At 38.1% G+C, this 17242-nt stretch overlaps 1 protein-coding gene across 12 annotated transcripts in view; it reads right to left on the minus strand.

Moving 5' to 3' along the window:
- vav2 (vav 2 guanine nucleotide exchange factor) overlaps window positions 1–17242 on the minus strand; it is a 204796-nt gene that overhangs the window by 42434 nt on the left and 145120 nt on the right. For 8 of the 12 annotated variants that reach the window (XM_028025411.1, XM_028025410.1, XM_028025413.1 and 5 more), the window contains 3 exons: window positions 14567–14635; window positions 3375–3480; window positions 686–700 (listed from right to left, as the gene is read on the minus strand). In XM_028025411.1, coding sequence (XP_027881212.1) covers window positions 686–700; window positions 3375–3480; window positions 14567–14635 — 190 coding nt within the window. The remainder of the gene's footprint in view (window positions 1–685; window positions 701–3374; window positions 3481–14566; window positions 14636–17242) is intronic. The other 4 variants (XM_028025415.1, XM_028025421.1, XM_028025418.1 and 1 more) reach the window with 1 other exon arrangement.

Genomic DNA, 17242 nt, shown 5'->3' on the forward strand with positions numbered 1-17242 from the left:
AGCGACTGCATAGTTCACTGATCATAGTCTGAAAATCAGTCGACAATCAACCTGTGCTTGGTCAGTAAAAATAAAGAAAACAAAGAGAATCTGAATAAATGTAGGAAGTTGACTGATTTCCACACACAACTTAGCCAACAGCTCTGTAAAATCCACAGAGCATTGGAACAAAAACATACAGATTTAATTTGAACACATTTTTATCTGGTGCGCACTTGAAGCAGCTAAACTTAAGAGGAAGATAAAGAAGAACTAGGGGAGCCATCTGGACCAGATTTGGCCATTGACAATAAGAAACCTGGAGCTAACAATGCTTAAAGAAGAAGAAAAAGAAAGTCCAGTCCAGGCTTCAGTCCAGCATGTAATTAGAAAAAGAGAAAGAGAGGCAGGGCACGAAGCCAGCACAACAAAGTTTGTGTCCGTCTTTGTTGTGGCAGTGGGTAGTGTTCGCTGACATCACTTAACACTGCAGTCACTGAGCTGAAGTCACAGGCCCTGAGTCAGACGTTCAACCAGATGGGGTCTCCCCCGCCACCATGCATGGGTCACTAACCCTAATCGGCGGGTCATTCTCGTGGGATGCTGTGTGTTTGAAATGAAGTGATGAGGGGAAGTTAGCTGATGGGGAGAAGGAGGTTGGAGGAGAGAAGAGGGGGAGTTGAGTCACAAGCACAGCACCACTCACCTGCATGTATCTGATCTGCAGCATGAGAAGGGCAAAGCAAGTGACAAGTTTATATCACCAAATGTGAAATAGACAATAAATGGAAAGCTGCATCATCATCTGGTCTTTGCAGTGTCTGTCGATCGTCACAATGCATCCAATAAACTCTGCAAAGAACAGATGTATCCTCAAGCACTGAGCTTATGATAATATAAGCTTATGTAATGTTGCAAAAGATTTCATACACTACAACCACAAACCTCAATTTATTTCTGATAGAATTTTAAGAGACACAAAATAGAGGATAATTCTCATTTCCAGTCTCCCTACGTCGATTCTTAAAGAAGCACCTTTGGCACAGTTACAGCTGTTTGTCTGTTGGGGTTTGTACATCTGAAGACTAACATATTCACACATTCCTCTTTGCAAGATAGTTCCAGTTCAGTCGTATTGGATGGAGAACTGCTTGTCACATATCCGCAGATGAATATAGGTCTGAATTTTGAATTTCGCCTCAGGAATAATCTGCAATCTAAACAATTCCCCTGCAAACTCTGCCTGGTCTCAAGTCTTTTGCAGAATCTTCTGGATCTCCCCTATATTTAGCTCTAGTAGGTGACTTCGCTATCATCTAAACATCAGCTGTTTTAGGGGAACTTTGTTCTTGCTTAAAAGGACAGTGAACATGGAATAATGAACCAAGTAGAATCTTGCAGATAAGGGTTGTGCAAATTACCACAGACCCAAAACATAAGGGATTTTCACATTTATATTTTGAAAAAGAAATGCAAATGTGTTTGTCTACAAATGCATTTTTCACAATAAGTGGAGGATATGAGTCACTTTCTTTGAAAGTTGACGTGTCTTGCTGTGTTCCTTGGCCCTCATGGTGATGATGTTTGTTTACAAATGTTCTTTACTAAACCTCTGACGCCTTCATGAAACTATTGTAATAATAACAAGACTAAATCACACACAGATGGACTCTGTTTACTAATGAGGTGACTTCTCGAGGCTTGCACTGGATTTAATTTGAGGGTACTAGTTAAAGAAGGGTAAGTAGAAAAGCTCACCCTATTTAATTTGTGAAAAACGTTGATGAACCTATAACTTTCTCTCCACTTAAGGAAAATCCAACATACTGTGTAGTTGCATCCGACATTAAGGTTTGTGATTATTGTGACAAAAGGTAAAAAAAAAAATAAAAATCAAGGTCTGTGAATACATTCGCAAGGTAGAGCATAATGGAATACGGGATTTTACCTTAATGGAAAAAGAAAATAATGCAAAACGAAAACACAGTCAAAGCAGGAGATTTCAATCTACTGGCTTCTTACTCACAATCATTACTGGGTTTGTGTGAAACCAAGTCTCAAGAATGCAGCACAAGCTCATAATCTTACTGTCTATACCTCGTTTCTGAACTGATGATGATACAAGTCAAAGTAAAAGAAAATGCTACAGGAGTTAAGACAATATGTTGTCATCCCACTTTGGTTGTGTGTTTATGCTTCCTTCTAATTAATGTCAGCAGCAGGTTGAAAACGATAAATTCACAAGGTGGAAAGAAATCTTGTAGTTCACAGATGGCCATAGTTTAAAGATACTGCGCCTAAAAACACACACAGAGCTGTTTACATTTACAGTCAATTATGCTGCAAATGTGTCAAAAGTCTTAAAATAAACTTTTATTGCAGTAGCATAAGTTCACACAGAATATTTTATGAAAATCCAACCCTTAATTTTACCGATACCAACAGAAGATTGAGGGTAGCAAAATTCCATGTTAGAGTAAAAGCTTTCAACAAAACAAGGAACGATTTCTCTCTTGTTCTCATTATTCTCCTGAAAACACAACGATGAACTTTATTCTGTATTCTGGCAGAGGCAAACTTTTTTTTCCCAGTATCCTGGAATTACTGGTTTGAAAGGGAAACAGGCCCACATTATCACTATAGGCTTGAGTTGCTTTTCCACATACTTAAAAAAAAAAAATGCCACAAGCAGTTATGAACGGGTTCCAACTCCAACCCAGCAGTCCACCCTTACAATGCATTTTGCCTCAGTGTTACACTATAATGCAATTTAAAAAACAAATCATTAAAAATTTTGACTTCTTTATAAAATTCCCCAAATATTTTCATCCATCCATCCATCCATTTTCTGTTCACCCTTGTCCCTAATGGGGTCGGGAGGGTTGCTGGTGCCTATCTCCAGCTACGTTCCGGGCAAGAGGCGGGGTACACCCCGGACAGGTCGCCAGTCTGTCGCAGGGCCCAAATATTTTCAAAATAGTAATTTCTTTTTCTCACTGATTAAGTTGTACTTTAGCTAAAGGTTAATTTTTTTTCTCTTCAGCTTCTAGGATTAGTGCAGCACTTCAAGATACATTAATTATAAGCTTAAAAAAAACATCTTTACCAGGGCTAATTGGTTTTGCAAAGGAAAAGTCTAGATCTATTAACTCATCATGCCCTCTGTGGTTCTGTAGCTAATTAAGCCCATGATGAGGATTGGTTGTCAGTTTTTATGGCAAAGAGATGTCAACTGGTCAGCATGCGTTACATGTTATAGTGAATTGCAAAGACTTCTTTTTTTCAAAGATTGTTTATTGTCTAGTGTGCATGCTGACGATGCTGGAAATCTTGTGTGAAAACATGCATCAGGTAATCAGCGACTGACAAAAGGGCCTTTTATACAAAGATCTCACCATCGGTTGTCGTACTTCCACCTTAATGATGTCCTCATAAATGTCGTCGCCGTCGTCCTCACATGGCACGCAGTCGTAGATGTCATCCTCACCCAGGTCATGTTCACTGAGGAGAGGAAAAACATGCCACAAGGTCAGATAAAAATCCCCATCCAACTGATAAAAAAGTAAAACTTTAAGGCAGCCAACACACCCTGGGCTGTCAAATCAGAGCCATCTCATTATCTTTTACACATGGGGGCCAGAGGGGTAACGTGATTTTAATTTCTTTAATGATTTTGTTTCCGAGGAAGAGGACGCAGCACCCAGCATTTACAAACCCCTCCGAAGTGTTGGGCTCCCATGTGGCATTTCCCTTGAATCTGTTTATATTGTTTTGGCACCCAGCTAGCTAACTGACCTTTAATTAGGCCAGAAGCCAGCAGAGCAAAGACAGTTGCTGTGGAGAGGAGCGGCTGCTGCTCCTCATGCTGTCGGAGATTATACTGTGCCTTGCCTTGCACTGCAGGTGTAATTATTGCTCAGGAAAGGGACTTTAAGAGAAGATGCAAATCTCTTTCAAAGTCTTCTCCCCCCAAAAATTTGTATTTGAAAGGAATGAATGATGGTTTTTATGTTTGATGCCACAAATGTTGTTTCTTAAGTGTGTAAGTCCAAACTCCTAGTTAAATGTCTCATAAATTCAATATTCTTTGGTGATTATTAAGTTTCCAACTTGAGTCACAAGTTCAGCTTCAGCATACATCCACCTTGTTTCTCTGTCCTGAAAGTTCAGGACTGGTTCATGCGGCATAAGATTCTCACAGTGTCTTTAACTTTCTTTAAAATGCCATAAATTTACAGCTTCTAAGTGTTTACCCAAAAATGTATGAAATCAGGGCTTTTATTTAAGGGCAACTCAGTATTTGCAGATCTTTCCATGGAATGTCACTCAAAATTACGAATAGATGGACAATGAGCCTATTCATAATTTTTTTGTGTGTGTAAATCGTATGGATATTATCCTGAAGAAAATGATGGGTAAATATCTGAAATACCTTGGTGCAATGGCATGCGACTGGCTGGTGTTTGCAAAGGAGCAAATGCAGAAGAGTCACTCAGTTCCCCTGGCGCTAATTGGCTGTGTCTCCAAGAGGGCAGATGAGGAAGATGGTGGATGTTAGCTTCTGAGGTAGTGCTAACACAATTTCCACTGTGTCTAGTAAGAAATATTAAGATATATTTGGTGCTTGAACTATTAGAATAGATAGTTCTAAACATTCTTAGAGAGTAGTTTTTAGATTTTTGTGATTTGCAGACAATAGAAGGTGTCCACTGCATTTCTAATTCTGCCAAAAATATTACAACATTGATGAATACAATTCAAATTAATTTTCTATTAATTGGATAATTAGAAGATGTAAAATGTTTACAAGCTAATATAGTCTGGTAATTCTGAAGGTTATCTTCTGATGTAGAGCCTGCTATTTAACAGTCACGCTAATCGTAGCATGCTAACTGTAGCTTTAAAACAAAGTCTCATTAGGAAGAGTGATTGCAGTGACAGGAAATGTGGTAAACTTTTAAAGCATCATGTGGAGAACGGCAGCACTGGGTTACTAAGGCAGTCTGTAAGTTGTGGGTTCATGTTGTTTGATTCTCCAAAACTAGTTCCAGGTGACGACCTTCATCGGCTTTCAGAGCTACAATAATCCTCCTTTCACTGTCTGTATAAACATGAGGATAAGGAGAAGAAGAGTAGACGCATCTGCCCTCAATCAAAAACTCAGCTTTGCAATAATGCTCAAGTGACGTTGGTTTGAAGTTTTAATTGGGGTGTCTCAGTTCACTCTCAGTAATACGCTGCTTCTTTTTTCATTAAGTCAAAACGGCTCAAGTTGAATACTGACGAGGCTGCATGGGAGGACAGTATCCAGCTCATGCTGTCCTATCAGCATGTCCTCTCCCAGCGGTGGGACTACAGGACCACTCTCACAGATGCTGGATGGCAGAGAGGTTACGGTGAGGCACACTCTCAACTTAATTTTGCTCTCTTATCCGCGGGAGGTTATGGACATATTTTTGACCTATGAAGAGATCTAAGAGAGGAAACTTCTCCTGGGAGAAGATGGAGGAGAAATCCAAGACTAAGTGCTCTTTTATACAGCAGGATATGATAATGAAGTATAGCTCAACAAAATAAAAATACATAAAAATTAGACAGTCAATATTGACCTGCTTCTTATCCTTAGCTTTACTCTTGAATCTGTTTTTATGTACACTGGTAGTTCTGCATCTGCAGCATCTTTATCAATTTGTCATGTCTTTCTTCATCTTTTCAGTTAGAAATTTCATCATCAGTTCATTTTCAATCAGCCGGTTAATGATACTCAAGATCACCAGCGATGCATAGTCTGGATTATTCAGCTTGGATATGACCTTAATATATGAATGTCAATTGGTTGTTTCATTCAAACTCTTCCTTATCCACCTAGATTTAGACTGCATTACCTCTTTTATTTAAAAATTGAACTTTTACAGGGGCACTTTTGTCTTCCACAGGGTACTATGTTCAATGCAGAACATCTTGCAAAGGTTTCCACAACTTCTGAAGTTCAAGGAAAACAATATCACTCATCCAGACTCTTACATTGTAGATCTGGTTGTATTATTCAGTGTTGCACTTGTTCTAATCGATTCAAATGTTGTGCTTCAATGTAGAGACAACGTGTTTATGGGGATGTATAATGTCAGTTTTTCACCACACACAGCGTTTTGCGTTTAGGTCATGTAAATTAAATTTGGTAATCACTTGACCGGTGAACCTACTTCCAAGTTGTGTCTAATACGCCACAAATAAAGTATGCTAAATACAATTTACCACAGTTTTGAGATTTTCATTTGTAAAACATTTGATAAAGTTTTCTTCCTCTAAAATTTTGCGCTACTCTGCTCTGGTTACATTACGCAATCTGTTGAGGTTTTTTGTTTTAACATTCGAGTTTTTTGAAAACCGTTGCAAAGCAAGTAGGTAATCACATTTCCAGAAAAAATGATGAAACAATAAGAGCGCTGTGAATGCAGCAGGGCTAAATTTGTATAGAGACGTCCTACATACTGTATAATGTGTGTAAATATGTGATGATATGAGAAAGAGAAAAAACAAAGATTTATCTGTATAGGACGAATTTCCAAATCTGTTCTTCTGTTGGGCTTTTGTGAGCACTTATAAATAATTCACATGCATGTGGGCATGTTGGGGTGTGTAGGTGTGTGTTTTTGCATGTCTTAGCATGAAAATGCATTGGTGGGACACAGAGTGGGAAGAAAAGGACCTTAGGGCTCAGGAATTAGGGTCTAATTTTCTGTCTGATAAAACAATGACAAGCCAGAGGGTGTCCAGTGTGTTTGCATGCAATCGGTTTAGTCAGTGCTCCAGGCATATGATGACATAGAGCTGCATCAGTAAGGAGGAGGAATGGACAATGATGCACTGTATGAGAGCTACAGTGCATATGTTTGATACAGCTGAGGTTTTTGTAAATCAAAAAATTATATAACATTTAGGTTTTTTAAGTTAAAAAAGGTAGGTTTTGGTAAAAATGTGGCCTCAGACATGTAATAGGAGAGTATACAAAGAGTATGAGTAAAGCAGCTCATGCCTCTAAATGAAAAGGAAAAGTTTGCAAAGATTGAATTTTAAAATATGGATGGCATTTATATTTATTTATTTTTGTGACAAGCTCTTTTTATTGCTTTATACAAGAGAATAAAATCTCCCGCAACTCAGATTAAAAAAAAAAAAAAAAAGCAGCCCACCTGATCTGATTTAGTTAAAACACCTTATCTTATGCTGCTATGATCAAATAAAGAAGCTGTTAATGAAATATTGCATGTTTGGAATTCAATTCATTCATTCATCCATCATAAGATGCTTATAGAACGAAAGTTGCTACATGTTGCAAAAACAAATTGCAATAATTATTAGCATTTGCAATAATTGCTTATAATAATAATAATAATAAAAATTTAAGTACATAAATTATACTGCTCTAACATCTCAGAGCAGCCACAAATTTTGTTATCTCAGGCTGCATTTAGCTTTGACACATTTGTGACGGTAAATTCCAGAATAAAGAGATGGTAGCACAACAAACTAAATCGGTAAAACAGACTGGGAGGGTGAAGGAGAAAAAAACCGTACAAACAAGAACACTTGTTTGCTTAAATTGTTTGTTAGGAGGATTACATCTATGAACATTCTTACAATATTTCTCAAAATGTGTGTTTTCTTCTCTTTGGAACAGAAACTTTTACAAACTTTTGCAACATATACCGCCACCAAGTGGACTGGAGTGTAAAACTCTACACTAGCTTAGCTCAACTTCATTTGGGCTTGTGTACTCTGAATAAGCCATACAGACAATAAATAATAAAAGTGTATTTCACAGTAGTTTTTGGTTGGGTGTGCATATCTAACATAAAGTTTGCGGATTATAAAAAGGCTACAAAAGAGAACAAAGTGATTGCTCTAGCTGAAATTTATTTTGAAACAGAAATGCAACTTTTACTGATCCTCTTATACAACCATTGGTAAAAAAAAATATACACTCAGCTTTATTAGGTACATCTGGTTTACATCTGATTGGACCACAATTCTTCCTGCCACACATTCCACATGTAATCAGAAATATTCCTCTAGCACTAGGTCTACATTGACATGACAGCCTCAAACAGGTACTGCAGAATGTTTGGCTGAACCACATCCGAAATGAGAGAAATCTGGTGACTCTGAAGGTCACCGTAGCACATTGAAGTCACTGTCATGTTCAAGAGATCACTTTGAGATGTTTCGTCTTTGATACTGAAAAATTCTGCTGATGAATCCTTGCCTTCGAGTTGTTTACTTCAAACTCCACCCTACCATCTGAAAGACAACTAAAATCAAGACCAGGAATTGTTTTTCCAAACAGTAAAAGTCCAATACTGGTGATTCTGGTGTCTCAATTTCCAGTTCTTAGCTGGCAGAATTAGCCAGGTCGTCTGCTGCTTTGAAGGTCAATAAATGCGTTCAGAGATGGATTTCCTCAGACCCTGACTGCATGTGAGCAAAATGGCTGACAAGTTATCTGCAAATAATGCTATTTTTAATCAGCTGCATTACTTTAAGATGACTTATTGCTTCCATGGAGAAATTTCTTTCAACTGTTCACTTTTGCAGGACTTTTGCTTCTATTCTATTCTATGTTACTATCAGTTACAGCTAATATTAACACCAAAATTGCTGCTCGTTTTATACATTAAGAGGAAAACAATCAAATAGAGGAAGCCAGGAATAATCCACCAACTGCAAGTAAAAATATATGAATGCAATAAAGACAAACAAAAAGTCACAAAAAATATAAACAAACATTACCAAAAAAGAAATATTAATATTTATACATGTCTAAACACTGTACAAAAAAGAAGAATAAATCACAAATTGTGCAACTTTCCTATTTTGCAAGCTATTGACTTTTTTTTTTTGCCTGCCCAGGGGAATAACACACCAAAATAAACTGCTAAAGATGACACAAAGAGCTTGTGACAGTCCATGTTTGGGAATGGAAATCTATGTGTGCCTTTCGCAAAGGAAATAACTCCCCTGGCAACTGTGGCAGATCCTCCCCATTTCATGCTTTGTCAACCTCAGGATGGAGTCATTCCAGACGGGGAGGACTTGGGACTTAAGCGAGGTGATCATCTGGACGCCAGAGGGAAGAGGTAAGGACCAGGGTCGCCGCATTAACCTCAGAGACCTCAATTAGACGAAGAAACAGATACCGGGTAGCAGAACGCAAACAGCGTGACCAACATTTACATGCCGGCGCTATGGAACATCCAAACCATCCACTTTACATCCGTTGCTTTTAGGTGAGCTCCTAATGATGGCTGCAGGCCTCAATCAACCTCACTCAACATGAGTTCAACTGACGCAGCGTGCGCAATATGGAAATACTCTAACAACTGAAGTGACTTGTACTTAACCTTTAAATGATACTCAGTCAAGCAAAACATAATCTCTTGTGTTCATAGCTTCAGGTTAAGCTGCTGGATGTAGATTACTCATACAGGACCAATTCTTAACAAGTAGACTTCACAAATCATCAAGCATGTCCACATCAAGAGTCCAAGCACCGCATTGTACTTTCTGAGGATGTAGGATCAGATTTTAAAATGATAGGAATATAAGCAGTAATTTCTGTTCTGGGGAGGTTGTGTCTGTGGAAAATCCTGGCTGAAAATCCCTCTGATTGTCTCCAGTCACATTAGCTGGACAAAACACAGGACACGCAATTAAAGTTTGTCTGTTTTCCTGACATACAGCTGTGGAAAACGTTAGGAGACCACTGCAAAATTACCACTTTCTCAGATTTTACTCTTCATAGGTATATGTTTGAGTAAAATGAACATTTGTTATTTTATTCTATGAACTACTGACCAGATGTCTTTGAGATTCCAAGCAACAATTTAGTATTTATTTGCAGGAAATGAGAAATGGTCAAAATAAGTAAAAGGATGCAGACCTCAAATAATGCAAAGAAAACAAGTTCATATTCATTTACAAACAACAACACAAATGTTTTAACTCAGGAAGAGTTCAGAAATCAATATTTGGTGGAATAACCAAGAGGTTTTCAATGGGTTTCAGTGCAGTGGTTTCATCATTTTTTCCAGAGCTGTATATGGATAATTTTGAATAAATTTTAACAATAATGAAAAATTCCACAAACAAAATCTTTAAATTCTTTTTGTACAATCTAGGGAAGTGCAGTTTCCAGTGCAGAATACACACTTGTCACTTCAGGAGTCTATACTAGGAACATCGCTACTTAACATTTTAAATGGGGTTTCTGATGTTTAAACCTTCAATATTTAGTCCTGTATTGATGTGACTGAGAGTGAACAACAAAAGATCTGTCTGAGACCTTTAAATAACTCCAGGTTTTAAGAGTTGAATATTGAGTCGAAATGATCATAAGTTTGAAACTGTATGATCATCAGTCATTTTTATCCTCTGTTCTTTAGGGAACTTTTGTATAAGGTGAAATGGACAGTGAAAAGGCAAGATGTTGACAGACAGTCTTCATCACTCTTAATCAATGTGGCTCTGCAAAAAGTCAATGAAGCTTCCATGAACTGTAATTACTGGAGTTCTATTGAATATGAACACATCCCTAAAAGATCCATGCAGCTGCTTTTCAGGTTCGTTTTTCACTAAATAAATCCATGAAGACTCACTTGAGTAACATAAGAGTGATTGTTTTTACAAGGCATAACATTGTGACCACCTTATTAACCATCATGGTGTGATCCCCAACGCCTGTGAATATCAAACATGGAGAAGCACCATTTAGGTTTATACCTTCAGATCCAGAGAAACCTCTATAAGTATAGAAGCTGGGGAGTACTTATTCTTATTCTTATTAAACATGGGGAACCAATATTTAGTTTTATACTTTGATAGTAACCCAGAATAAGACTCACACATGGACACACATAAACTCCTACTGGTTTATAAATTATGAGTACTTATTCTTATAGCTAATCGAGAACAAACTTTAGATCTAGAGAAACTGCTATTAGCTTAAATTGTGTAGCATTTTTGTCTTTTTTGTTACCTTCTTCTCTTCCGTTTGGTTTGTTGTTTTGTTTGTATTTCCTTCTAAATCATTTAAAGTACTTTAAACTGCCTTGTTGCTGAAAATGTTCGTCCATTCATCAACATCATTCAGCAGTTGGTTTCAGTTTTTATTTATTTTTTTTACCCCCATGTTACTCACCAGTTTCAGGAGATTCTTAGCTTTGCCATAAAATTATTATTGCACTTTCCCACTGGCTTTTATTATTTACAATCAAAATTTGTGGTGGCAATATTGCTGTTTTATATCTTTCACAGTCTTGTTTTTTTACGGCTCCACATGTTCTCCCTGTGCACTGGTTTCCTCCTATGGGAAACAGATTGGCTTTACATCGATAAAACATGACTGTTATTACTGTGGAAAGACAATTATTGTCCCCATCATCCATTTTTCGCAGTTCAGTCATGGAGCCATCATAAATCACACATGCATCAATATTTCAGGCTAATTAATATGTCTTTGAGAGCGGGGTTATTGCTAGCATGACCTATGTGCTAAGCGTGTCCTACTGCATTAAGTGGAGGACCTGCTGATGAATCAATTATCCTCCTGTCCATTGGTGAGACAAAATGTTCCTCGTAAAAGGTCAAGTGCAGCCATATGGTGGAAGGGAATGATTAATTTAATAAGACCTGCCCTCTGCTCCTACAGTAAAGGTTACACACAGACCTTAGCTTGGTGACATCCCTGACCACTTAAGAAAACAAAGAACTCAACCCTCTGACTCAGTGAAGCTGCTGCTTTGGGTAGCAAGGTTAATTTCAATCAATGTGTAGAATAGATTTTAGATGTTAAACACTGATTTAACCTTTCCTATAGGATGGCAAGTCCATCACCTGCTCAGTTCCTATGTTTATACACTGACTTCTGAAGGTATTTTGTTGATACAGCTTTTTAATTTTTTGTCGTAAGACAAACTGTCCATGTACAAACTCTCAACTGATGACCAGTCAGGTGGGCTCGTTAACCAATATTCATGATTCTGGGAAGCGAAACCTGCAACCCAATGACACACGGTCACTTCAAATTGTTTACAATTATAAATAAATAAGCAATAAAGTCAATCATTACACCTGCAGTAAGTTAGGGTCTACACATCTAGAGACTGAAATTATTTCTATTCTAAGAAATTCTATTCAAGTTTCAAGACATTGAGAATCTGGACTTTGACTGGGCCGTTTTAACCCCTGGAAATATTTTGATCTGAACTATGGCTGCAACCAATTATTATTTTAGTAATTGATTATAGTATAGATTATTCTGATGATTAATCAGATAAAAGACTGCACACTTTAAAGATTTTTTTAAGCCTTTTTTAATTCAATAATAGAAATACATAAAAAGATGCAAAGAAGCAAATAATTCCATTTCATTAAAAGAAAGGAAATAAACATTTTATTGAATTTTAGTGTACACTTGACTATTTATAGAAAAGGTGCTTAGGGGGGCGTGCCGTGGTGGCGTAGTGGTTAGCGCGACCCATATTTGGAGGCCTTGAGTCCTCGACGCGGCCGTCACAGGTTCGACTCCCGGACCCGACGACATTTGCCACATGTCTTCCCCCCTCTCCTTCCCCGTTTCCTGTCAGCCTACTATCATATAAGGGACACTAGAGCCCACAAAAGACCCCCTGGAGGGGTAAAAAAAAAGAAAAGGTGCTTAGAAGAAGATTTTGGTTTATGTAGTATTTCAAACAGATGAAGCTAAAACTTCCACTTGAGAATTTCTGGGTAGAACATATTTACAGACAAAAAAGTATTTATTAAGTGCAAATCTATATATATTTTTTTAACAGTTTTGACTTAATTACTGCTCTGAGTTTGTTGTGCTTTCAGCAAGTAACCTTTTTGGAGTCTCCATGCTCCAGCTAATGACGTCAAACTCAGAATATAACATAAAATTATGTTACTGGCACCAATTTTAAGGGGTGTGAATACTTTAGCAAAACTCTATCCTTGTGAGTCTGCTGCATTCAGACACATTTTTATTATTTCTCCCCTTCATAAGTGCATTACACATTAATAAATGAAACCAATATCATTTAAATATAAAACAGATAATTATGGTTTGTATATCAGGCTATCATCACCTAAATATGAGACTTATTTGAGTCTTATTTCATGCAGTCACCCTGCATACAGTATTTGCACCCTAATCCAGCATTACCCTGCTTGGCAGCATCTCATATCCTTCTCAGCCTGCATCATCCTAAACAGTTTGTCCCAATCATGCATTCAGGAGAGACATATCTATATCTACAGTATAGTTTGCATGATCTGCTTTCTCCCCATCATTCCATGATGAACGACACCCATCTCAGAGCGGTTAGCTAATTAATCTCCATTAATCTGAGTCAAGCAGCTGCTGTCACCAGCCCCAGAGCCTACAAATCCCTCTCACGCACAGGAAAACCAAACCACTGTGCACCGAATCCAAGCAGCCGGCCACAGACGCTTTCAGAAAGGCAGCCAAGCCTAAAAAAAAAAATACTGAGCAGAGCAGAGCTGGTGTCGCCATCGCAACAGACAACGTGAAAGAGTGCTCTTTGCTTATCTAATTAGGCAATTAGCGCATATGGCGAAAAGTGACAATCACAACTTGACTTCAAGCATCGCTAGTTATGTGATATGTATGCACTGGAATCCTTACATCTGAAAAATGGTTTCTGCATCAAAGCAATGAAAGCCGATGGTATTTAGGAGAGAACATGACCATGAATAAGATGCTCTCCAAGAGACGGAAAACATGTAGTCAGCGAGTAAAACTGAAACAATGTGCAAAAAATTAGAACAATCTAAGGAGTTTTAATTTTCAAATGCAGGGTTGTTCAACTTAACAAGGTTTATCTGAATCCTTTCATGCATATTGGTCACTACAATGGACAGCTATCTGAAAGCCATTTTCTTGTGCTTCTTGTGGATTTTTATGCTATAAATGCACACAGACCACTGAAGTGGACACTAATGCATCATAAAATACATTATCAACTACTGGCCATTAGCTGCAAATGCAAGAAATTATTTTTGTTAAATCCAATACAGAGCAATGCATCTGCCTCACCTTAAAGGCATTTTCTGTTGTTTTTCTTCAACATGGCATAAATAGATCCCAGAAAAAGCTAAAGAAAGTGTTTTTGATCAAACCTAACTCAGCTACACCAGTTCTGTCAGGTCTGAAATTTCAGAAAATGTTCGTTTTGGTTACACTAAGTGGCCCTAAACAGCAACAGTTTTTTCTCAGTACAAGTCAGAGACCGAGGGAAAAGGTTTTTGTATGTACATGATAATATCTTTTTATACATTCCTGAAATAGAAAATTATGTAAGAGAGAAAAAAAACAATGTTGTGAACTTGCTTGTGTGTTTTCTTAGAAACAAAATAATGCACATCCATTTCCCCTTGGGTTTTAGATTTTCTTGTTTAAAGTGACAAAATGTTTGAAAAAGATTAAGGTTAGTGGAAGCCTGCAGAGAATTACTGGAACGTCCAACTGGGTGACTAAGAAAGTCAGTTTGGAAGATTGCACACTTACTCTGCCAACTCCTCCAGGCTCCGGTACACATCATCCTCATTCAGAGCCGTGTCCTCGGACGGGAAGGGCCTGATGCACAAACAGAGCACACACAGCCAGAGATGGTTACAAAACACTTTGTCGACACACACCCACACAAACACACCGCTCTGTCTCAGGTAGAAAAATAACCAGTCGGAAACTTGGTGTTCCATCTGTCAGCTTGTCGCTCCTCGCTCCATCACTTCAGCAGCTAAACAGCAGGAACTATTCAACCGAGGGACCCCATCAGTCACAAACAACGTTGTCAAAACACATCAAAATGCTGCTGCTGACAGATAAGGAGCCCGCCGTCCTCCGAGAACCAACTTTACTGCTAGGAATTCAAGGGAGGGAAGCTGGCTTTCTCTTTTTTTTCCCCCTCCTTCCAGATTGACAGGCAGGAGTCGGAGACATCCTATCAGGATTTCGACCATCATTCAATCTTCAGGGACAACGCAAGCAAAATAAAAAACTGAAAGTTTGGAGATGTTTTTTTGTTTTTTTTTCTGCGGGGTGTGACCTTCAGCGCTTGCAGAAAACAAACTGTACCGGTGTGAGACAAGCTGAACATAAAAACCCAACAAATAAATAAAAAGTTGTGTTGAGATTCATGTTTTGTGAGGACCTTGTTTATCTGGGTGAATTTATCCAAACTGTTTTTAATGATGTCAGATTTCTGGAAGTTTTAGTTGGAAGAGTAGGATTAGATTTCTAAGGGTTAATGATGCCATTTCTCCCTAAGAGCTGCATGTGAATGCTGCACATTAAGGCCTAATAAATGACATCTGAAAGCCTCGTAACCTACACTGCTGCAACGTTCTCAGTCAAATCTTGGGTATTATGCCACAAGGTAGGGACGGGCGATAGGGAATTTGATCATGACATTTTATCAAATTTATTGTGTAAAAGTGACATTAAAAAAAATTTACAAATTCTTTTAGGCAACTATACTTTTAGGCAGCTCTAAAGAAAAAAAAACGTTTAAATAGGCTTCTTTTGGACATCAATTACATAAAGAATTGTGATTTTGCCACTAATTTGCAAATAGCGACTGTATTTATTTTCATTTTTATACTACTTGGTAACTAATCGGGCAAAGTCGGGCAAATATTAAACATGATTCCAGCAATATTTTAAGTTTTTGAAGTTTTTAAGGACCATTAATAAGGATTTATCAATATTATAGTTTATGTTAGTCTATCACAAAAGATCCCAATAAAATACATCGAGTTTTGTGGTTTTAATGTGAGAAATGTGCAAACATTCAACTTTTATGCTGACAAAAAGAGACCAAAGAGAAATAAAAAAAATAATTTGTGCATGTCATGTTGCTGTCTAGACAGACAAGTTAGCCTGGAGCCAATGGCGACAGTTTAGTGTCACAGTGTCACATTCAAAGCTCTCATGAAAGCACTCTCCTCTCTGTTAGCTCTCTGCTTTCAAATCCTTTTTACTGTATTTAATCCCAAGATATGATCAAATGACTCCCAGTGGTGTGCATCTCTCTAAAGAGGCAGAGGTTAGAGGCTAATTGCTGCACTTTATGTTTAAATGCAAGTGGGTAAACTGGACTCTAGCTGTGCATTTTATGCTTTGCGTGTGATTGTGACATCAGTACTCAGCCTCTGCTTAATTAAAGCAACAATCACACTGAAAGCCCGTGTCAGTCGTCGAGCTAATGAACGCTGGGCGAGATAATCAAAGGTCAGCAACCTCACACAAACAAACACGTCCTGAAATCTCCTCTGTCTTTTATAAATCCTTCTCTCTGAACAATTTCCTCGTGTTTTACAGCTGGTAACTTTATTAAAACACGTAATTTCGAAAGCTAATTACAAGTTTTACTTCCACAAAATCTGCCTCTTCTGATTTATGTCAAGCTCTCGCTCACTGTTATGAAGCGCACAGGGTGCCTCCTCCAGAGTGCAATAACACACCCACATTTGATGGCCCCCTCCAATGAAGTGTGCATTATATTTTAAGTTATTAATGGAGTCCCGCAGGGCAAAATCTAATTACACAGTAGTTTGTGGAGCTCCACGCACGCATTCATCATCCCTGTGCTCCTCCGTGGAGCCGAGCAACGGCCATTGCTGCAGTTTTAATTTCCCTTAAATAGTGCAACCAGGTGTAATTGAACTCTGTTCCTAATTTCATCAAGGCACCTCTGATGAGCCGACACTCGGCAATTTATTGCTGCTCTGTGGGCTTTTTACGGATGCATGTTGTTCATGTCTTTATCACACAGGCTGAACGGGAGAAAGTGATGCGGCAAACGTAAAACAATAAGTTTATGTAGTTTTATATTTTCGTTAATGAATGCCTCTTGTATAATTTGAGGTGGTGCAGGGGTTAAGCACAACCCACATTTGGAGGCCTTAGTCCTCAACGCTACTGTTGCTGGTTCGATTCCCGGCCTGACGACCTTTGCCGCATGTCGTCCCCTTCTCTCATTACCCTCTTTTCGTCAATTCACTATCAAATACAGGCCACTAGAGCTTTTTAAGTAGTATTTTTTTTTCAAAACAACATTTTGAACAATGCGACTAAAACAACTTTTATAATCCAAAGAGACATTTCTGGTCAATTTTACAATTTACCGATTGCTTAGAGGCAAACAATTTTATTTTATTTTTTAAGGATTTCAGCGCTGTA

This window comes from Xiphophorus couchianus, chromosome 8, assembly GCF_001444195.1.
Source record: "Xiphophorus couchianus chromosome 8, X_couchianus-1.0, whole genome shotgun sequence".
In the NCBI taxonomy this organism is placed as follows: Eukaryota; Metazoa; Chordata; class Actinopteri; order Cyprinodontiformes; family Poeciliidae; genus Xiphophorus; species Xiphophorus couchianus.